The 15,809-nt window shown below is 39.9% G+C and overlaps 1 protein-coding gene across 2 annotated transcripts in view; it reads left to right on the plus strand.

Moving 5' to 3' along the window:
• The window catches only part of dnah2 (dynein, axonemal, heavy chain 2), a 58,720-nt gene that overhangs the window by 20,064 nt on the left and 22,847 nt on the right, over nucleotides 1–15,809 (plus strand). For both annotated transcript variants that reach the window (XM_030418280.1, XM_030418279.1), the window contains exons 32-50: nucleotides 762–854; nucleotides 943–1,068; nucleotides 1,472–1,579; nucleotides 3,097–3,285; nucleotides 3,754–3,851; nucleotides 3,973–4,162; nucleotides 5,598–5,778; nucleotides 6,012–6,139; nucleotides 6,977–7,129; nucleotides 7,972–8,097; nucleotides 8,511–8,729; nucleotides 10,866–10,983; nucleotides 11,309–11,445; nucleotides 12,132–12,269; nucleotides 12,433–12,591; nucleotides 12,811–12,963; nucleotides 13,574–13,665; nucleotides 13,800–13,995; nucleotides 15,532–15,756. In XM_030418280.1, the coding sequence (XP_030274140.1) occupies nucleotides 762–854; nucleotides 943–1,068; nucleotides 1,472–1,579; nucleotides 3,097–3,285; nucleotides 3,754–3,851; nucleotides 3,973–4,162; nucleotides 5,598–5,778; nucleotides 6,012–6,139; nucleotides 6,977–7,129; nucleotides 7,972–8,097; nucleotides 8,511–8,729; nucleotides 10,866–10,983; nucleotides 11,309–11,445; nucleotides 12,132–12,269; nucleotides 12,433–12,591; nucleotides 12,811–12,963; nucleotides 13,574–13,665; nucleotides 13,800–13,995; nucleotides 15,532–15,756 (2,829 nt within the window). The remainder of the gene's footprint in view (nucleotides 1–761; nucleotides 855–942; nucleotides 1,069–1,471; nucleotides 1,580–3,096; nucleotides 3,286–3,753; nucleotides 3,852–3,972; nucleotides 4,163–5,597; nucleotides 5,779–6,011; nucleotides 6,140–6,976; nucleotides 7,130–7,971; nucleotides 8,098–8,510; nucleotides 8,730–10,865; nucleotides 10,984–11,308; nucleotides 11,446–12,131; nucleotides 12,270–12,432; nucleotides 12,592–12,810; nucleotides 12,964–13,573; nucleotides 13,666–13,799; nucleotides 13,996–15,531; nucleotides 15,757–15,809) is intronic.

The following is a 15,809-nucleotide window of genomic DNA, read 5'->3' on the forward strand; positions in this document are numbered from 1 at the left end:
TGTGGGTGTAAAACGACACAAAATATAGATCATAATTTTTGCCTCTATTTAATGAAGTAAGATGGAAAAAGTGAGACAAAACACGACATAACTTGGTACACTGGGAAACATGACAGAATAAACACCTTGAGGAAAGACCAAAAAAAAGGAATTTGATGGCAAACTTTGTGTGGGGTTCTAGTGTGTGTGAGGGGGAGCAATAAGGAGGAAGGGCCTGTTTAAAATAACAGTAGGTTTAAAAAAAGGAGGTAAGGAATTAAAATTTTAAAAAAGAAGAAAGAAAGAAAGAAAATTACTATGTTGAGTTTCCTTGGCAGGTAGGTGATGCTTCCAACACATTTTTGGAAATGTCATGACTGACAACAGAATAATAATATGTGTGTCAATGTAGTCTTACAGTTTGCCCTGTGCGTAAGTAGGGAATCTAAATAAAAAGTATTTTTTAAGTAGATTTCAGATCAGAGTTTGATCAGGATTCAGGGCAAAACTAAAAGATCCACATAGCCTGAGTAGACTTATTAGTAGTGAAATTCACTGTTACATGCTTATTTGATAATACGGAACCACTTTACGTGCTACAGAAACACGTTTTCAAACTGAACCTTGCCAAGGGCTTGTATTTTGTTATGTTTATTACTTGACTCCATTTCAAACATTTAGTATGAATTGGCCTTAAAACATGGAGCTCAAGACACTGTATTAAGATTGGGATGGACCAGTACATAGAGAAAGATGTCACTGTGTATGTGTGTCTTCTGTAGGTGGGCACCACGCCAATCGCTCTTGGGATGTTCTCTGCTGATGGGGAGTATATTGATTTCAACGAACAAGTGATGCTTGACAGACCTGTGGAGGTACAGCAGTGATGATTATGATAATGGTCATGACTATAAGACTGTTGATCGGTTGACTGTTGAGCACCAATTTATCTTGTGTATGTAGGTTTGGCTATGTGATGTTGAGGAGAACATGCGTGCTACACTAAAGACACAGCTGAAAAATTGCCTTACTGCACTGAAGAAAACGTCAGGACAGAGAGACAAATGGGTCAAAGCATGGCCAGGACAGGTAAACTTGTCTTTGGCTTTTCACTCTTTATTTGCCTGTTCTGCTTTAGCAGTGAGTGTTGGTCATGGGAAACAAACTCTGTGTCAAAGCAGTACAAATGGATTTCCCAGTGTGATAAGTGTTCCCAGTGTGTAATCGCAAATATTAATTTTACAAATACCAACTCAACTAAACGTTTAACTATATCCAGGTTGTTGATTGTGGTGGTAATATTTTGCTTTAGGGTACACAGGCTGTATTGCTTGATATCAAATGTAATGATAATGAATTTTCTTCTGCCTGTGGAGTTTATAGAGAATAAACTTGGAAACTTTTTGTTTTAAAATCAGATGAAAATAAAGTTGCAAGGTTCTTAAAACTGACAGATTCAGTTTTCCTTAAAAGTGCATTCCCTCTGTTTTAGATACTGATCACAGCCAGTCAGATCCAGTGGACCAGTGACGTTACTCAGTCTCTTAATACCAGCAAAGAAAGAGCAGAGTCTTCCCTTAAGTCCATGAAGAAGAAACAGGTTTGATGGACTATTTGTCATTTCTCTAGACTTTTTGTGTCTCTATACAGTAATACACAGATTTATTTTTGGAAACAAAGATTGAGGACAACACATGATCTCCACAAGTGTTAACACACTATTTCAGATTAATTTAATTTCTGTCCGATCCAACACAGATGAAAAAGTGACTTTCTTTCTTTATCATTAATGTATTTCAGTGTCCATTTGAAATATGTTACACACACAGTAAGTTCACAATGGCCTATGATTCTTCATACAATGATAAGGCCCAATTAAGAAGTAGGTATGGGTGTGTGTTAGCGATGTCCCGTCAGGTTTTTTTTACCCTGATCCTGATCTGAGTCCTTTAATAGTTAGTATCTGCTGGTACAGAGTCCCGATCTGATACTTAACCTTAACTAATATTTTCCTGGATAATACAGCTGCATTAAGAAAAAAAGTACCTGCAGCCAAGCTGTTCCTTAATAGGTTTTTTTTTATTTTATTGAAACAAAGTATATGCTTTCATATGGCTCTTTATTCTGCATATGCCATTGCAACATTGGCCTACCACGTTCCTTGTGTTAGCAGGTGAGTCTGTGATGCTTCACTGTGACAGCAGACCCTCGTATACAGCCAGCTGAAGTGTGTGCGAGACGCAGTCCACGCCTGGTACCTCCATATCATCCACTGTTTTTTTTCGTATTCCTTGCTGTTGTCACGTAAAATGACGAAGAGGTGTTGCTTGTCTATTTCACATGTGGTCAGCATTTCCTCGATTGCCTGTTTTACATGCTTTGCTGTATGGGACCCATGAAACTAGTGCACATACTGGCACGTTGTAACTCCTAAGTGGAATAAATGTAATGTAATGCCGAGATCATAGGGCATACTGCGGATTCAAAAACTCCAGATGACGACGAAAACCCTGATCCTCTACTATGAAGATGAGCTGGTTATCCAGAGCGATTCATTTAATTACCCTCTCTGTAATATATCGTACCAAATGAGCAGTATTATATGCAGCTCTTTTGTTACCCCCACGCAAAACGGTCGTATTGCAGATGTTACATGTCTCTATTGGACTACTTTCGCTGTCTAAGTTATTTCAACACTGCAGCCATTTTATTCACAGGTTTGCCAGAGTAACGTTACGTGCATGTCTGAGTTCTGACACAAATTGTGCTCTGACGTAAAAAAAAAAAGAATCGGACTTGGGTCCACGTTCAAAATTGCCGATCCCCGATCAGTGGAAAAATGCCCATATCGGGCCAATCCAGATCCTGCTGATTGGATCGGGGCATCCCTAATGTGTGCATCATCTTTTCCAAAAATCACAATCTCTGCCAATCTAGACATAAACATAGAGAACAGCGTTTCTGGGTTTCTTCACGCTACAAGGAGTTTTCTAGAAGGTCCTTCTTAGGTGACCTACAACGCCATTTATGTGTGTATGCAAGGGCAAAACTCATAGAAAAAGCTAAGTTTAAATCAATACCCGGAGCTGTTTTGCTAACACTGTCTTTGTTTCTCAGATCTCGACGCTTCAGTGCTATTCAGAGATTATCCATGGCAAACTTTCCAAAGTTCTGCGTCTGAAGCTCATAGCACTGGTCACGGTAGAGGTTCATGCTCGGGATGTCATTGAGAAGCTGGTTAAGGGAGGCTGCAATGATGCCAATGCCTTTGAGTGGCTCTGCCAGCTGAGACTATACTCAGAGAAGGTAGGTTCTGATGGTCAAGCTACAACAGCATTGAGGAAAAATGGTATGAAAAAAAGGAGAGCATATAAGACAACCTTCATTGAGCCATAATTTCAGCATAAACATGTTTTGGTGACTGTTTTTTGTTGCCATTACCCTTATGTTGTTTGTATGAGAAGGGTGGAATCCATCTCATCCTCCAAATGAGAATTTTTCCCGCACTAATAATTACATCTGGCTACAAAGCTAAAGGCAAACCTGTATGTCAGGTCGGGTTAAAGGGGAAAACTATGGATATAGGAGGTGGACCCAAATATAGATACTCAGAGGACAAGAGGCAGGATTGAGGGGAAAGAAAGGCGAGCTTCATTTAAACCCTATATTTATACCCTTTCTCTATTCCACATTTCTTTTTGCGAATATCAGCATTTCTCACTCTCCCCACTCAGTCTTCTGATCAAATCTGTTTTGTTTTGTTTTTTTCATTAGGATGATTGCATAGTCAGACAGACCAACGCACGTTTCATTTATGGCTATGAGTACCTGGGCAACTCTGGACGGCTGGTTATCACTCCACTTACTGACAGGTCACAATCTGTTACTTAGTCAATTAGTGCACCAACTAGATCATATTTCTATTTCCATAATGATTTTTTCTTTCTACACGTATTCTCTGTACAGTAAATGAACATGTTTGACTCTGTTCAGGTGTTACATGACCCTGACCACAGCGCTCCGTCTCCATCGTGGTGGCTGTCCTAAAGGCCCAGCTGGTACTGGGAAGACAGAGACAGTGAAGGACTTGGGCAAAGCTCTAGGCATGCATGTCATTGTAGTCAACTGTTCTGAAAGACTGGACTACAAATCCATGGGACGCATGTTCTCTGGCCTGGCACAGGTAGGAAAGAAAAGAGATTATGCTGGCGATTAGGGATGTCCCGATCAGGTTTTTTTTTTTTTTTTTTTTTTTTGAGTCCTTTAATATTTAATACATGCTGATACTTAGCCTTAACTAATATTTTCCTGGATAATACAGCTACATTAAGAAAAAAAGTACATGCATCCAAGCTGTTCCTTAATATTTTTTATTTTTATTTTGTTGAAACAAAGTATATGCTTTCATGTGGCTCTTTCTGATTCTGCATATGTTATTGCAACGATGGCCTACCACCTTCCTTGTGTTAGCAGGTGAGTCTGTGATGCTGCACTGTGACAGCAGACCCTTGTGTACAGCCAGCTGAAGTGTGTGCGAGATGCAGCCCATGCTTGGTACCTCCATATCATCCACTGCTATTTTTCATAATCCTTACATTGTCACGTAAAATGACGTGGACGCATTTCTTGTCTATTTCACATGCGTTCAGCATGCGTCCTCGATTGCCTGTTTTACGTGCTTTGTGTAAAACAGGCAATCGGGGTATAAATGTAAATGTAATGTAATGGTGAGATCGTAGGGCATACCGGGGATTCATAAACTCCAGATGACGAAGAAAACCCTGATCCTCTACTATGAAGATGAGCTGAGCGAATAATTTAATTACCTTCTCTGTAATATTTTATTGTACCAAATGAGTAGTATTATATGCAGCTCTTTTGTTACCCCCTTGATAAAAAGTCATATTGCAGATGTTACATTTCATCGTTGGACTGCTTTGGCTTTCTAATTTAAGTTATTTCAACACTGCAGCCATTTTATCCACAGGTTTGCCAGATTAACGTCACATGCGCGTCTGAGTTCTGACACAAATTGTGCTCTGACGTAAAAAAAAAAAAAGAATTGGACTTGGATCCACCTTCAAAATTGCCGATCCCCGATCAGTGGAAAAATGCTAATATCGGCCCGATCCACGATACTGCAGATCGGATCAGGACATCCCTACTGGCGATGTTAGCTGTAGTTATGATAACAAAAGTGATGATGATACCAACCTACATAACAAGAGGCAAAACATTCGTTTTTATATCCTCAAAGGATTACTTGTGAATTATTATGCTGTGTTCATTATGGCCAGATACACGAGTGGGTGTGTATACCAGATTGCATTTACAACACATTCATTGAAACACTGCTGTCATGTGAGCCAAGATCAAAAACACTTTTATTTAAACCTGTCCTGGGATAGTCAGTGGTAGGTTTCTCTCTCTCTCTCTCTCTCTCTGTTGTGTTCACCATGTACAGTTTCTGGTGATGACAACAAAAGTCGACAAGACTGTGTGTTAAAGACAGAAGTACAGTGCCTGTTCAAAACATGCTGTATTTTGCTTTAAATGTGTTTGTCTCTGTAAGTGGACTTTAAAATTTGCATGTATTTCATTATGTCCACACTGAACAGACTGGAGCATGGGGGTGCTTCGATGTGTTCAACCATATCCACATTGAGGTGTTCTCAGTAGTGGCCCAGCAGATCCGTTCCATCCTGTCTGCCCTCTCAGCTAGACAATGCGAGTTCCATTTTGAAGGACAGCAGATACCTCTGGTCGACTCATGTGGCATCTTTGTCACCATGAATCCTGGTAAGTTACTGCTAATGTGCAATGCACACACCACATTTTTATTTTGCCATATGTTGGTGGACATACAGACATTGAACCATACTGAGCATATAACTTGACAGAAGTGGGATGTTGTGGAAATACAATACAAACATTTTCGGGAACAGATTACTTTTCTCATCAAAGCCTGTCATAATTGGCCCTTTTGGTGTTTGTAATTGTCATCGTCCCTCTCCTATTTTTTCCCCCTCCAGGTAATGCCGGTCATACTGAGCTTCCGGAAAACCTCAAGTCCATGTTCAGACCTGTCTCCATGGTGGTGCCAGACTCCACTCAAATCGCTATGATCATGTTGTTTGCAGAGGGATTCAACAAGCCCAAGGTACTACCACTCAATTAAAAGTTGTACTGGAAATGTGCTGGAAAAAATTAAACAGATGAGAGGAGAAAAATGTCTAAGTAAGGTTAGTCTTTGTCTTAGTGGGAGGGTTAAACACTGATGTGTGTTCTTAGATGAAGACACATTTTCTGCCATAGTTAATACTGAATTGTTTAGGTGTGTTTGCTGCTTGCTGCTCTGTAACAGCTGGTATCTATACTTAAATGTTAAGATTTTTACATTCTATTCACCTGTAGTACAATAAGTGCTTTTGAGATTATTTGACAAACACAAGCAGCAGTGACAGTCAGTGTGTACATGAGTTTCCTATTTGTGATTATTTTTTTGGTATGTGCCAGGTATGTGTTTCTCATGTAAGCATTATATCTGCTTTTTGCAATGTGGATAAGGCCTTATCCTGGTTTTGAGAAACCTGAATACTACTTTGATTACTTAGACAGGTAAAATGCACATCCTGCATGTGTAGTGCAGTGCATGACAGCTGTGTTGCTGAACTGCCGCATCTTTGAGTTTATCTTCGATAATTATCAAATAAAAATGATGATGTGATATTCCTTTACCCTTGTTGAAAAAGAGAGAAAGTGGTAGAAAGAGAAGGAGTGAGAGAAGCCTATGCCTCGCATGAGGCATACATGATCTGTGTGACAGTATGTTTGCTTTAACCTGTTTACGTAGGCATTGAATGTATTGAAAAACAAGACAAATTCAGACACAACTGTGCTAGGGATGGAAGATATATATTAGACCCATACATGATTACCCAATAATGGTAAATGTACATTATTGGCTAACATTCTTTCTCTGTCTTTGTCCTCATAGCCCCTGGCGAAGAAGGTGTTCACTCTGTATTCCCTAGCAGCGCAGCAGCTTTCTAAACAGGACCACTATGACTTTGGCCTGCGTGCTCTCATATCCTTGCTCCGTTGTGCTGGAAAGAAACGCAGCTCCTTCCCCAAAGTACCAGATGAAGAAGTGGGTCTTTCTTTCTATCTTTGTCTCACTTTCTCTCACACAGAACCCAACAGGTAGATAAGGTCTTTAAACTCACTTATGTGAAGGTATTGTGATAAATTAGATATGAGAGCATCAAATGTGCATTTTAAATGAATTAGTGGTGGTATATGCTTTGAAATAACCCTGGGCTAAGAATTTACCTTACTATACTACTATAACTTAGTCCCTGTTCTCACACAGATTAATAACCCAAACTATGCCCAGGGCTATATGATTCACACTGCACTTCTACCAGCCTTGGGTTAACTTTCCATTGAAACATGCGACTGATGTTCACATCATAGAATTAGATTACTGTTTACTTTAGCCCTGTTTCACACTGGCACCGTTTAGCCCCTCGTATGGAAGATTCTCTGTGGATAACCCCACAAACTCTGGGCTAACACTGCTCCGTGGGCAGGCCTAGCAACTGCCAGTGTGAAAGCTTCCCTAACCTGAGGCCAGCATCTCCCTTAGCCTAGAGCAAAGTTCAGTGTGAATAGCACGAAGAGATTTTAATTGCATGTAAAGTAGTCCCTGATGCAGAGAGTTTTTAACCTGGCAGTTAGTGTATACAGTCATTGTGATTTGGTCTATATAAGAAGGAATTTCATACTACAAAAGAATGCCACTCTCACAGCAAGAAGTATCTATGCCTGTGTAGCTGGAATGTGAAACCAAGCCACTATAATGTCAAATCAGTGGAGAACAATCACACACACATTTGAATAGACTGCCAACTTTCCTTTCCTCTCAAATGAACTATACTCTTAAATAGGATGTGTAATTGTGAGTGAGTCCCTTTGTATCTCTGTGCTCAGATCCTGCTAATGGCTATTAAGGACATGAACACTGCTAAACTGACCTCGACTGACCTTCCACTATTTGATCGAATCATCCAGGACTTGTTCCCAGGTGTGGAAACACCCATTGCAGATTATGGCAAGGTGGGTCAGCAGTTGAGGTTGGCATTCTTTGTGTTATAACTAAATGTATGTTTAGTAATGTTAACTAAGACTATGACTATGACTGTAAGACTGTGTTCAATGATTTTTCCTCTGTTCATAGATTCACAAGTAAGCACAGTTCAGCTGCAGTTCTTATATATAACCACAGTGTCTCCATCTCTCTTGGTGGAGAGTGTTGATAAAGATTGCAAATACAAATATTATATTTATTATATTTATATTATTTATATTATTAATGATACAGATATGCATCACCACATTCCCAGCACACACATGTTGTTGGTATACATAATTCAACCTGACCCTGTTAGATTGTGGTCGATATATCATAATTTTCTACATATTTATAATATCACTCAAGACTCAAGTCTTTTGCTGTCACTTTGTTGCAGTTGAAAGAGGCTATAACGATGGAACTTTATCAGAGGGGTTTGCAGGTGACTCCTTTCACCGTGACCAAAGTCATCCAGCTTTATGAGACGAAAAACTCTCGGCACTGCTCCATGCTGGTGGGCAAGACTGGCAGTGCAAAGAGTGTGACTTGGAGAACCCTGCAGAGGGCCCTCACTGCCCTGCACCACAAGGGAGAGCCTGGCTTCCAGCTGGTCAAGGTGGGTGTGGATGGAAAACAATACAATGTATATTGGATATATATTTGTCAGTACTGCTGTTTCATCCACAAGTAACTTTGAGTGTTGTCTTTGAGCAGGTCTGCTGTTTAATAGTTATATTAGGGACCTTTGATAAAGGAGATGTTATTCCCCCACTTAGCAGTGTATTTATCTACCTGATTAGTCAACCTAAAGGAAAGGCGCTCATGTGCGGCCACAATACCAAACTGAGAAAACCATATCCTGACTTGTGGCAGAGATTCTGTTACAGTAAGTTTTCTCCCCAACACAAGATATGTCTGGACCCAGTCTGCCTGTGATACAGGTACATTTTCAAAGGGAGAGGGTCACCAGGTACAAACAAATTTGGGCAGATTGGAATATCTAATTTGAGGATAATTTTTATATTTTCATGTATAGCAGTCCAACATTTTTGTACTGCAGGGCAGGACCACATCATGTGGAAAAGAGTGCCAACACCCACCCCGCACCTCCAGCAGTTTGGGCTGTCTCTTAATTTCACCCTAAGTAACCAGGAGGGGGACCAGTATACCCTGTTTGAAGTGCTCCAACTTAATTAGAGAAAGTCTTGAGTAAATTATGCAATCAAGGGACACATTGTGAGCAACATTATGTTGGAAAAAATCAGTTTAACATTATTGCTGGTGGTAGAGGTCTCATATCTTGGCATACTTGCCAACACAATACAAAGCTTTACAACTAGCCTACTGTCTAGTGTCCCAAATGTCCTATTATTTTTTTTCTGCAGAGACAGTCTTAGATTAGGTGACTGTAAAGTAGGGACGGTTAAAGCAGGCTTTTATTTTGAAAGTATTTCTCTCTTATGCTCTTAAACAGAGTGACAAATGAACTGGCTATGAAACTCAATTCCTAATCTGGGAAAAGCGAGAAAACATCAGGAAACAAAAAACACACAAGAAAATAAATGAGGCAAAAGACCTTAAAGCAAAAAGACTAACAAAAAAATCACTTAAAGGGAGGTAAAGAAAAAGGCTATGAACTAAACTGCTCTGACACACTTAAAAGAAAAACTTATAACAAAAAAATAAATAATAAAAATCACTTCAATGCAGGAAAGCGAATCGGCTACAAACTTAAACTACTCTTCTCGGCTGAGCTGTAAAAATTAAGAAACAAAAAGGGCAACTCCAACAGAGGCAAACAAAACAGCTATAAACTTAAACTGGCTTCAATACTGAGCAAAACTTACCAAAAAAAAAAAAAAAAAAAAAAATCACTCTTCTAAGAGGAACAAGATACAGAAATACGAACGTGGTAAACGTGGCTTGAACAAGGCTGTGAAGACTGGCTTGGGGTGCACGACTGATACGAAACACTCTGGCACAGGACAAAGGGAGAAGCAGACTATAAGACACATGACGGTAATGGGGAACAGGTGGACACAATCAGGAATCAGGGCAGATGATCAGACTGGTGACACATGAGGAAGGGCAAGTGACCTGAAACAAGGGGAGAGTTACTTTTCAGAATAGAACAGGAAGACACAACACAAAAACCCAGAACGAGACAACCCTCACCGCGGTGTGACACACGTTTACTGTTTTCATCTGGTGTTATGACCAGGACCTAGGGGAAACCCTGGTGCAACAGGAAATAAGACTCCCCTCTTCCTCCAAGCACCACCAGCAGCAAAGCATTTTTTAATGGTTTTATTAACAACATAGTTTGTGCAAAACCACATGTGCTGGCAGTCTGGGACAATGGAGTAGGGCCAGCAGGAACTGGGAGGAGCCGGCCTTTAAACTTCTGGCTCCAAGAAAGCAGCCAATCAGCTCCACAGGGCAACCTGCAATCACTCAGACACCTGCAACCAATCACACACACTCATACTCTCACTCACTCAGGTAAAGAGGGATATTAAAAACAGACAAACATTTGACCTCTAGGGTCAGCCAGCCAGTCAGAATCACAGATGTGTTTTTTTGTTTCTGCTCTCTGTGTTCTTATAACTGACTCAAGCAGCACATGTAACCAAGGTTTTAGTACACAGTACACACACTAATACATATACTTATCCTTGACAATAAATATGATCTGCTGTTACAGTCCACTTTTGTCATCTTCTTCTCTTTTTCATTCTTCTTGGCACAACAGGAGTATCCTCTGAACCCAAAGGCAATGAGTCTGGCAGAGCTGTATGGGGAAACTGACCTTTCCACCAATGAATGGGCTGACGGAGTGCTGTCCTCCCTCATGAGATCGGCCTGCACAGGTGCTGACGCTAAAATGCTCACTGCCGTACATAGCACTGCTTTGGGAAGTCAACTGGTCTTACTTTGCTTTACTGGCACACAATGCTACCTGCACAAGCTTTTTATCATATAGACTGTGGTATTTTGTGGTAAATATGCAAATGGTATTCAAACCAAAAAATTCTAACACTGAAACTAATTTAATCTCTGCTTTTTTTAAATGAAAACATAAACTGGTAAGCACTGCACAGGCAGGTTAAGCCTGTCAGTTTAAATACACCTTTATCCATACTGTATGTCACTTGATGTTTTCTGTTACACCTTCATTCTGCCCTCTACTCTCAGATGAGAAACTAGATGAGAAGTGGATTGTGTTCGACGGACCTGTTGACACACTGTGGATAGAGAGTATGAACTCCGTTATGGACGACAACAAGGTTCTCACGCTCATCAATGGAGAGAGAATCTCTATGCCTGAACAGGTAACAACATCCAAACCTGAAATTCATCAAGCCATTAATAATCTGGGCAATTCTGAGCATTACAGTTCAAGATCTCCATCAAAATGACTTTTTTAATGTTGGAACATGTGTATGTTATTTTAAGTCGAAAGAATTAATACATTTTTAAACAATTGCAATCTAGGAATTGCCAGCTTTCACCTCTCTACAAATAGAACAATACAATGACAAAAACATCTTTTGTTTCAGGCAGCAACTAAAAGTACACTATCTGGGCTGTTTTGTTTTATGTGTAGTTAATTTGACAAAGGCAAAGCCCAAAGACAGAGTAAAATTAATATCTAAAAACTGAGAGGGAGGCAGAACATTCAGGCAGCTTGATCCATTGAGCTGGCTGACATAAGAAATGGGACAGCCAACAAATAATAACTATGTTTGTATGCTTTACTTGATTGAAGAGTGAGGCACTTTAAATATTAATCACCCATTTCTGCGTAGTGACTAAAAATGAATTGAGTTAAATAATGCTGCTGTTTATTGCAAAAGCATCAATCTGGTATATAGAATGTTGTTGTCATGTTCCCAGATAATTAACATTATCACACAACAAAAATGAATTACTATATATTTCTGTACTGTTGTAATACATGTACAGTCACAGTCACAGTGATAGTGACAACACCTATATGTAAATAATTTTTTCATAGGTGTGTCTGTTATTTGAAGTGGAGAACCTGGAAATGGCCTCTCCCGCAACAGTGTCTCGCTGTGGGATTGTCTACAATGAGTATGCTGATCTGGGATGGCGGCCTTTTTTTCAGTCCTGGCTGGACAAGCGTCCAAAGGTACAATGCACCCGCTCATAATAACTCTTTAATAACTTGTTTTTTAAGAACACATTTTTGAGAGGTACATAAAAAAAAACCTGTATGAATGGTGTCCATTTTGTGGAACTCTTTGTCTTCCATCTCCATCTATTGATCCTCCCATTGCTTTATTTCTCCACAGGCTGAAGCAGACCATTTAAAGCGTCTGTTTGAGAAGTATGTAGAGAGCACACTGAACTTTAAGAAGAGCAACTGTAAAGAGCTGATCCCCATCACTGGGCTCAATGGAGTAACCTCTCTATGTCGCCTTTATGACTCCCTGGCCACATCCAGCAATGGGGTATGACAACTATAGTGCAAACTATACCCTCCACTGCACATTGTGATCCCACCTATTTGCAAACATTTTCCAGCAGTTCAAATGTAGATCTTTAATGGCATTTATTGTAAAAGACTTGTCACTAAATTTAAGAGAAAAGTCTTGGCCCCCATGTCATCATTGATTTAATTGCTATAACATCCCCAGTGTAAAGAAACGTAATTCTCTCTGTAACTCAAGGTGAATATTTCGGACTCAGAGAACTTGGGTAGGATGGTGGAGCTCTGGTTCATATTCAGCCTCATCTGGTCCATCTGTGCTTCTGTTGACGAGGATGGACGCAAGAGGATTGACAACTTCCTGAAGGAGATGGGATGCGACTTCCCAACCAAGGTCCCCTGTAGAATATAACGATTTACGACACATTCATGGTATACAAAGTCAGTCAAATGTGTCAAATGGCAGTCTCTCTCTCCCTCGTCGCTATGTTTCTTGTGTGACCAGTGTTGAGTAAGCTCTAGGTTACTATAAACCCTATAAAAACTAAAATCTAATTAGAAGTAAGGCTAACAGTGCTATTAATCTTTATGTCTGCTATGGTACTGAAAGACATGTAAAAGGTGTTTTTCTAAGCAGTATCCATAACTACAGAAATTCAACTTCTGCAACAGTTGATATTGAAAAGGTAGCTTGATAAACATGAGATAAGATTGATACCATGGGACTTGGTGAAAGAGAAAAAGAGAGTCCCATTTTGTGCCAAATGTCACCATAAGACAAACACAACAACCAGTTTTTCAACAGTCATTATCGTGACTATTACCCTTAAGTAATTCAATATGATGTGTAGATGTTTCATTCGTAAATCATGGTAGGATTGATTTACACATTTTAAAAGCAACACTGGCATGATACTAATGAGAGATAACATTGTATGCCACTTTTATCAGCAATATGTCTCAGGCACAAACAATTTCTGAACTTTTGATGTAAACATTTTCAGGACACGTGTTATGAGTACTATGTGGACACCAAGAAAAGAACCTGGGCTTCTTTTGAAGACAAGCTGCCAAAGGGCTGGCGCTACAATGCCAAGTATGTAAATGACATTAACTGTTGTACACACATATGTGTCCATGTGTGGATGTTTTGTCCTTTGACTCTCTACCAGTTCAGTTACTATAGATGAAGCAATCCATCTGTATATCTCTCTTTGCCCTTTCTTGCAGAGGTCCATTCTATAAGATTATGGTTCCTACAGTGGACACAGTTCGATACAACTACCTGGTGAAGGCTCTGGTCCTGGGACAGTACCCAGTGCTGCTGACTGGACCAGTGGGCACTGGTAAAACTTCAGTGGCCCAAAGTGTCCTGCATGGATTAGACAGCAGTTGGGCTGCCCTCACTGTCAACATGTCTTCACAGGTTGGTGGCTTTGCATGTTCATTGTTTGTCTGGGCCTGGTCTTTGTTCTTGTTCTTCTATCCATATTGAAATAAGTTTGCTAACTGGCCTAGATGCATCTGGTTTGGGTCTTCAGACTATCTGTATCTAGAGCTAGCTGCAGTTGATGGTGATATTTTACAGGTACATGTTTTGGAAAAGTGCTACAAAAGTTGTTCATGAGGCTGTCCTTGTACCTAATGACCACTGCACTGATGCTGATGAACCAGTTGGCTAAACTGTATTGCACCTCTCTCTTTCTTCTGTTCTAATGAGTGGTGGTGTACGCACAAGTATCCATATATACAGGCATGTTTAAGGTTGTTTGTTCAGACTTCTATGGATAATCGTGGGAGTGGAAATGAGGCGTGTGCACATGCATCTTTTTCCTCAATGATTCAGATTTATAAAAAGGAATTTTGTGTATCTGGCCATAGGTGTTTGGAGTATATATGCTTGTGCATGTTTCCGTGTGAGAGTGTAACTGCCTCCACCCCAGCAGTCATGGCTTTGAATAGTCTTCATCTCAGCTTCACTACAGTTAGAGTCAAGTGCTGCATGGTTTCAAGACAGACATCAGTACTTGATAGCAATGATGAAGGCCAATAAGAGAGCCAGGGACAATGGTGGTTATTGCATCCATTAGGCCAGAGATATACTTATACTTAGATATACTTTTTAAAACAACGCATGTATTAAACCGGTTGCATCATGAGCAAAGTTGCTTGCATGCTTGTCTACTACCCATCAGGGTCTACATTAGCTGGTATATGCTGGCTTTTTGGCAGTATTGCGTGTAATGGTCAGCAGAGGAAAATATCAAGTGCCAAAGTGGCAGGAAATGCGCAAGATAAATGTGAAATTAATGTGCTGTAAAATTTATTTACAGCACATGAAATAACCTTGAGTGACCTGTATGAAATTTTGCTAAGACAACTTAAATGTAAACTATTATTTGTAATTTGACCATCAGAGATTATAGCCTGTAAAAATACAGCATGTTTTGTTTTTCTTGCAGTTTTTGCACTTACATAGAAGTTAAAATATTCTCAACTCTTCAGTGCAAGTTGCACGCCTCCTTTTTTTTGGCCTATTTTCTTTTCTGAATTCTAATAATAGGAATAGACAAAAACCAATAAACAGTTGGTTCGATTGACAATAGTTATCAAATCAGAGTCTGTATTACTATGACAGTACGGCCCATAATACATTTATCACCATCAACAGATTTCGTGATTTTGATATCACTCGTACTATACACACATGCAGATGTTGCTATTTCAAGCTAACGCGCAACATCAGTCTAATCTTCACCTACACAAACACACTATTGTTCTCACATTCATACGCAAACTTATTTTTAACAATGAACTTTTGAATTTTTTCATTGGTCAATTTTATAGTCACATTGTTTCCATTGATTCATAACATATGAAGCATTTCAAGGTACATGATGGAACACATCATTAATATCATTTCATCTTTTCTGTATCTTTGTCTCTCTCCATCACTGTCCAGACCACCTCTAATAACATCCAGTCCATTATGGAGAGCTGCGTGGAGAAGAGAACCAAAGGCGAGTTTGTGCCAGCTGGTGGCAAGCGGCTATTGTGCTTCCTGGACGACTTCAACATGCCTGCTCATGACCTATTTGGCTCCCAACCTCCACTTGAATTGCTGCGCCTCTGGATCGACTACGGCTTCTGGTATGACCACCAGAAACAGTCCCAAAAGTTTGTCAAGGTAAGAAAGAGCAGCGAACTGAGGTCTGTTTATAGGCGTGTGAGATTAAATTT

This window comes from Sparus aurata, chromosome 5 (genome assembly GCF_900880675.1).
Source record: "Sparus aurata chromosome 5, fSpaAur1.1, whole genome shotgun sequence".
In the NCBI taxonomy this organism is placed as follows: Eukaryota; Metazoa; Chordata; class Actinopteri; order Spariformes; family Sparidae; genus Sparus; species Sparus aurata.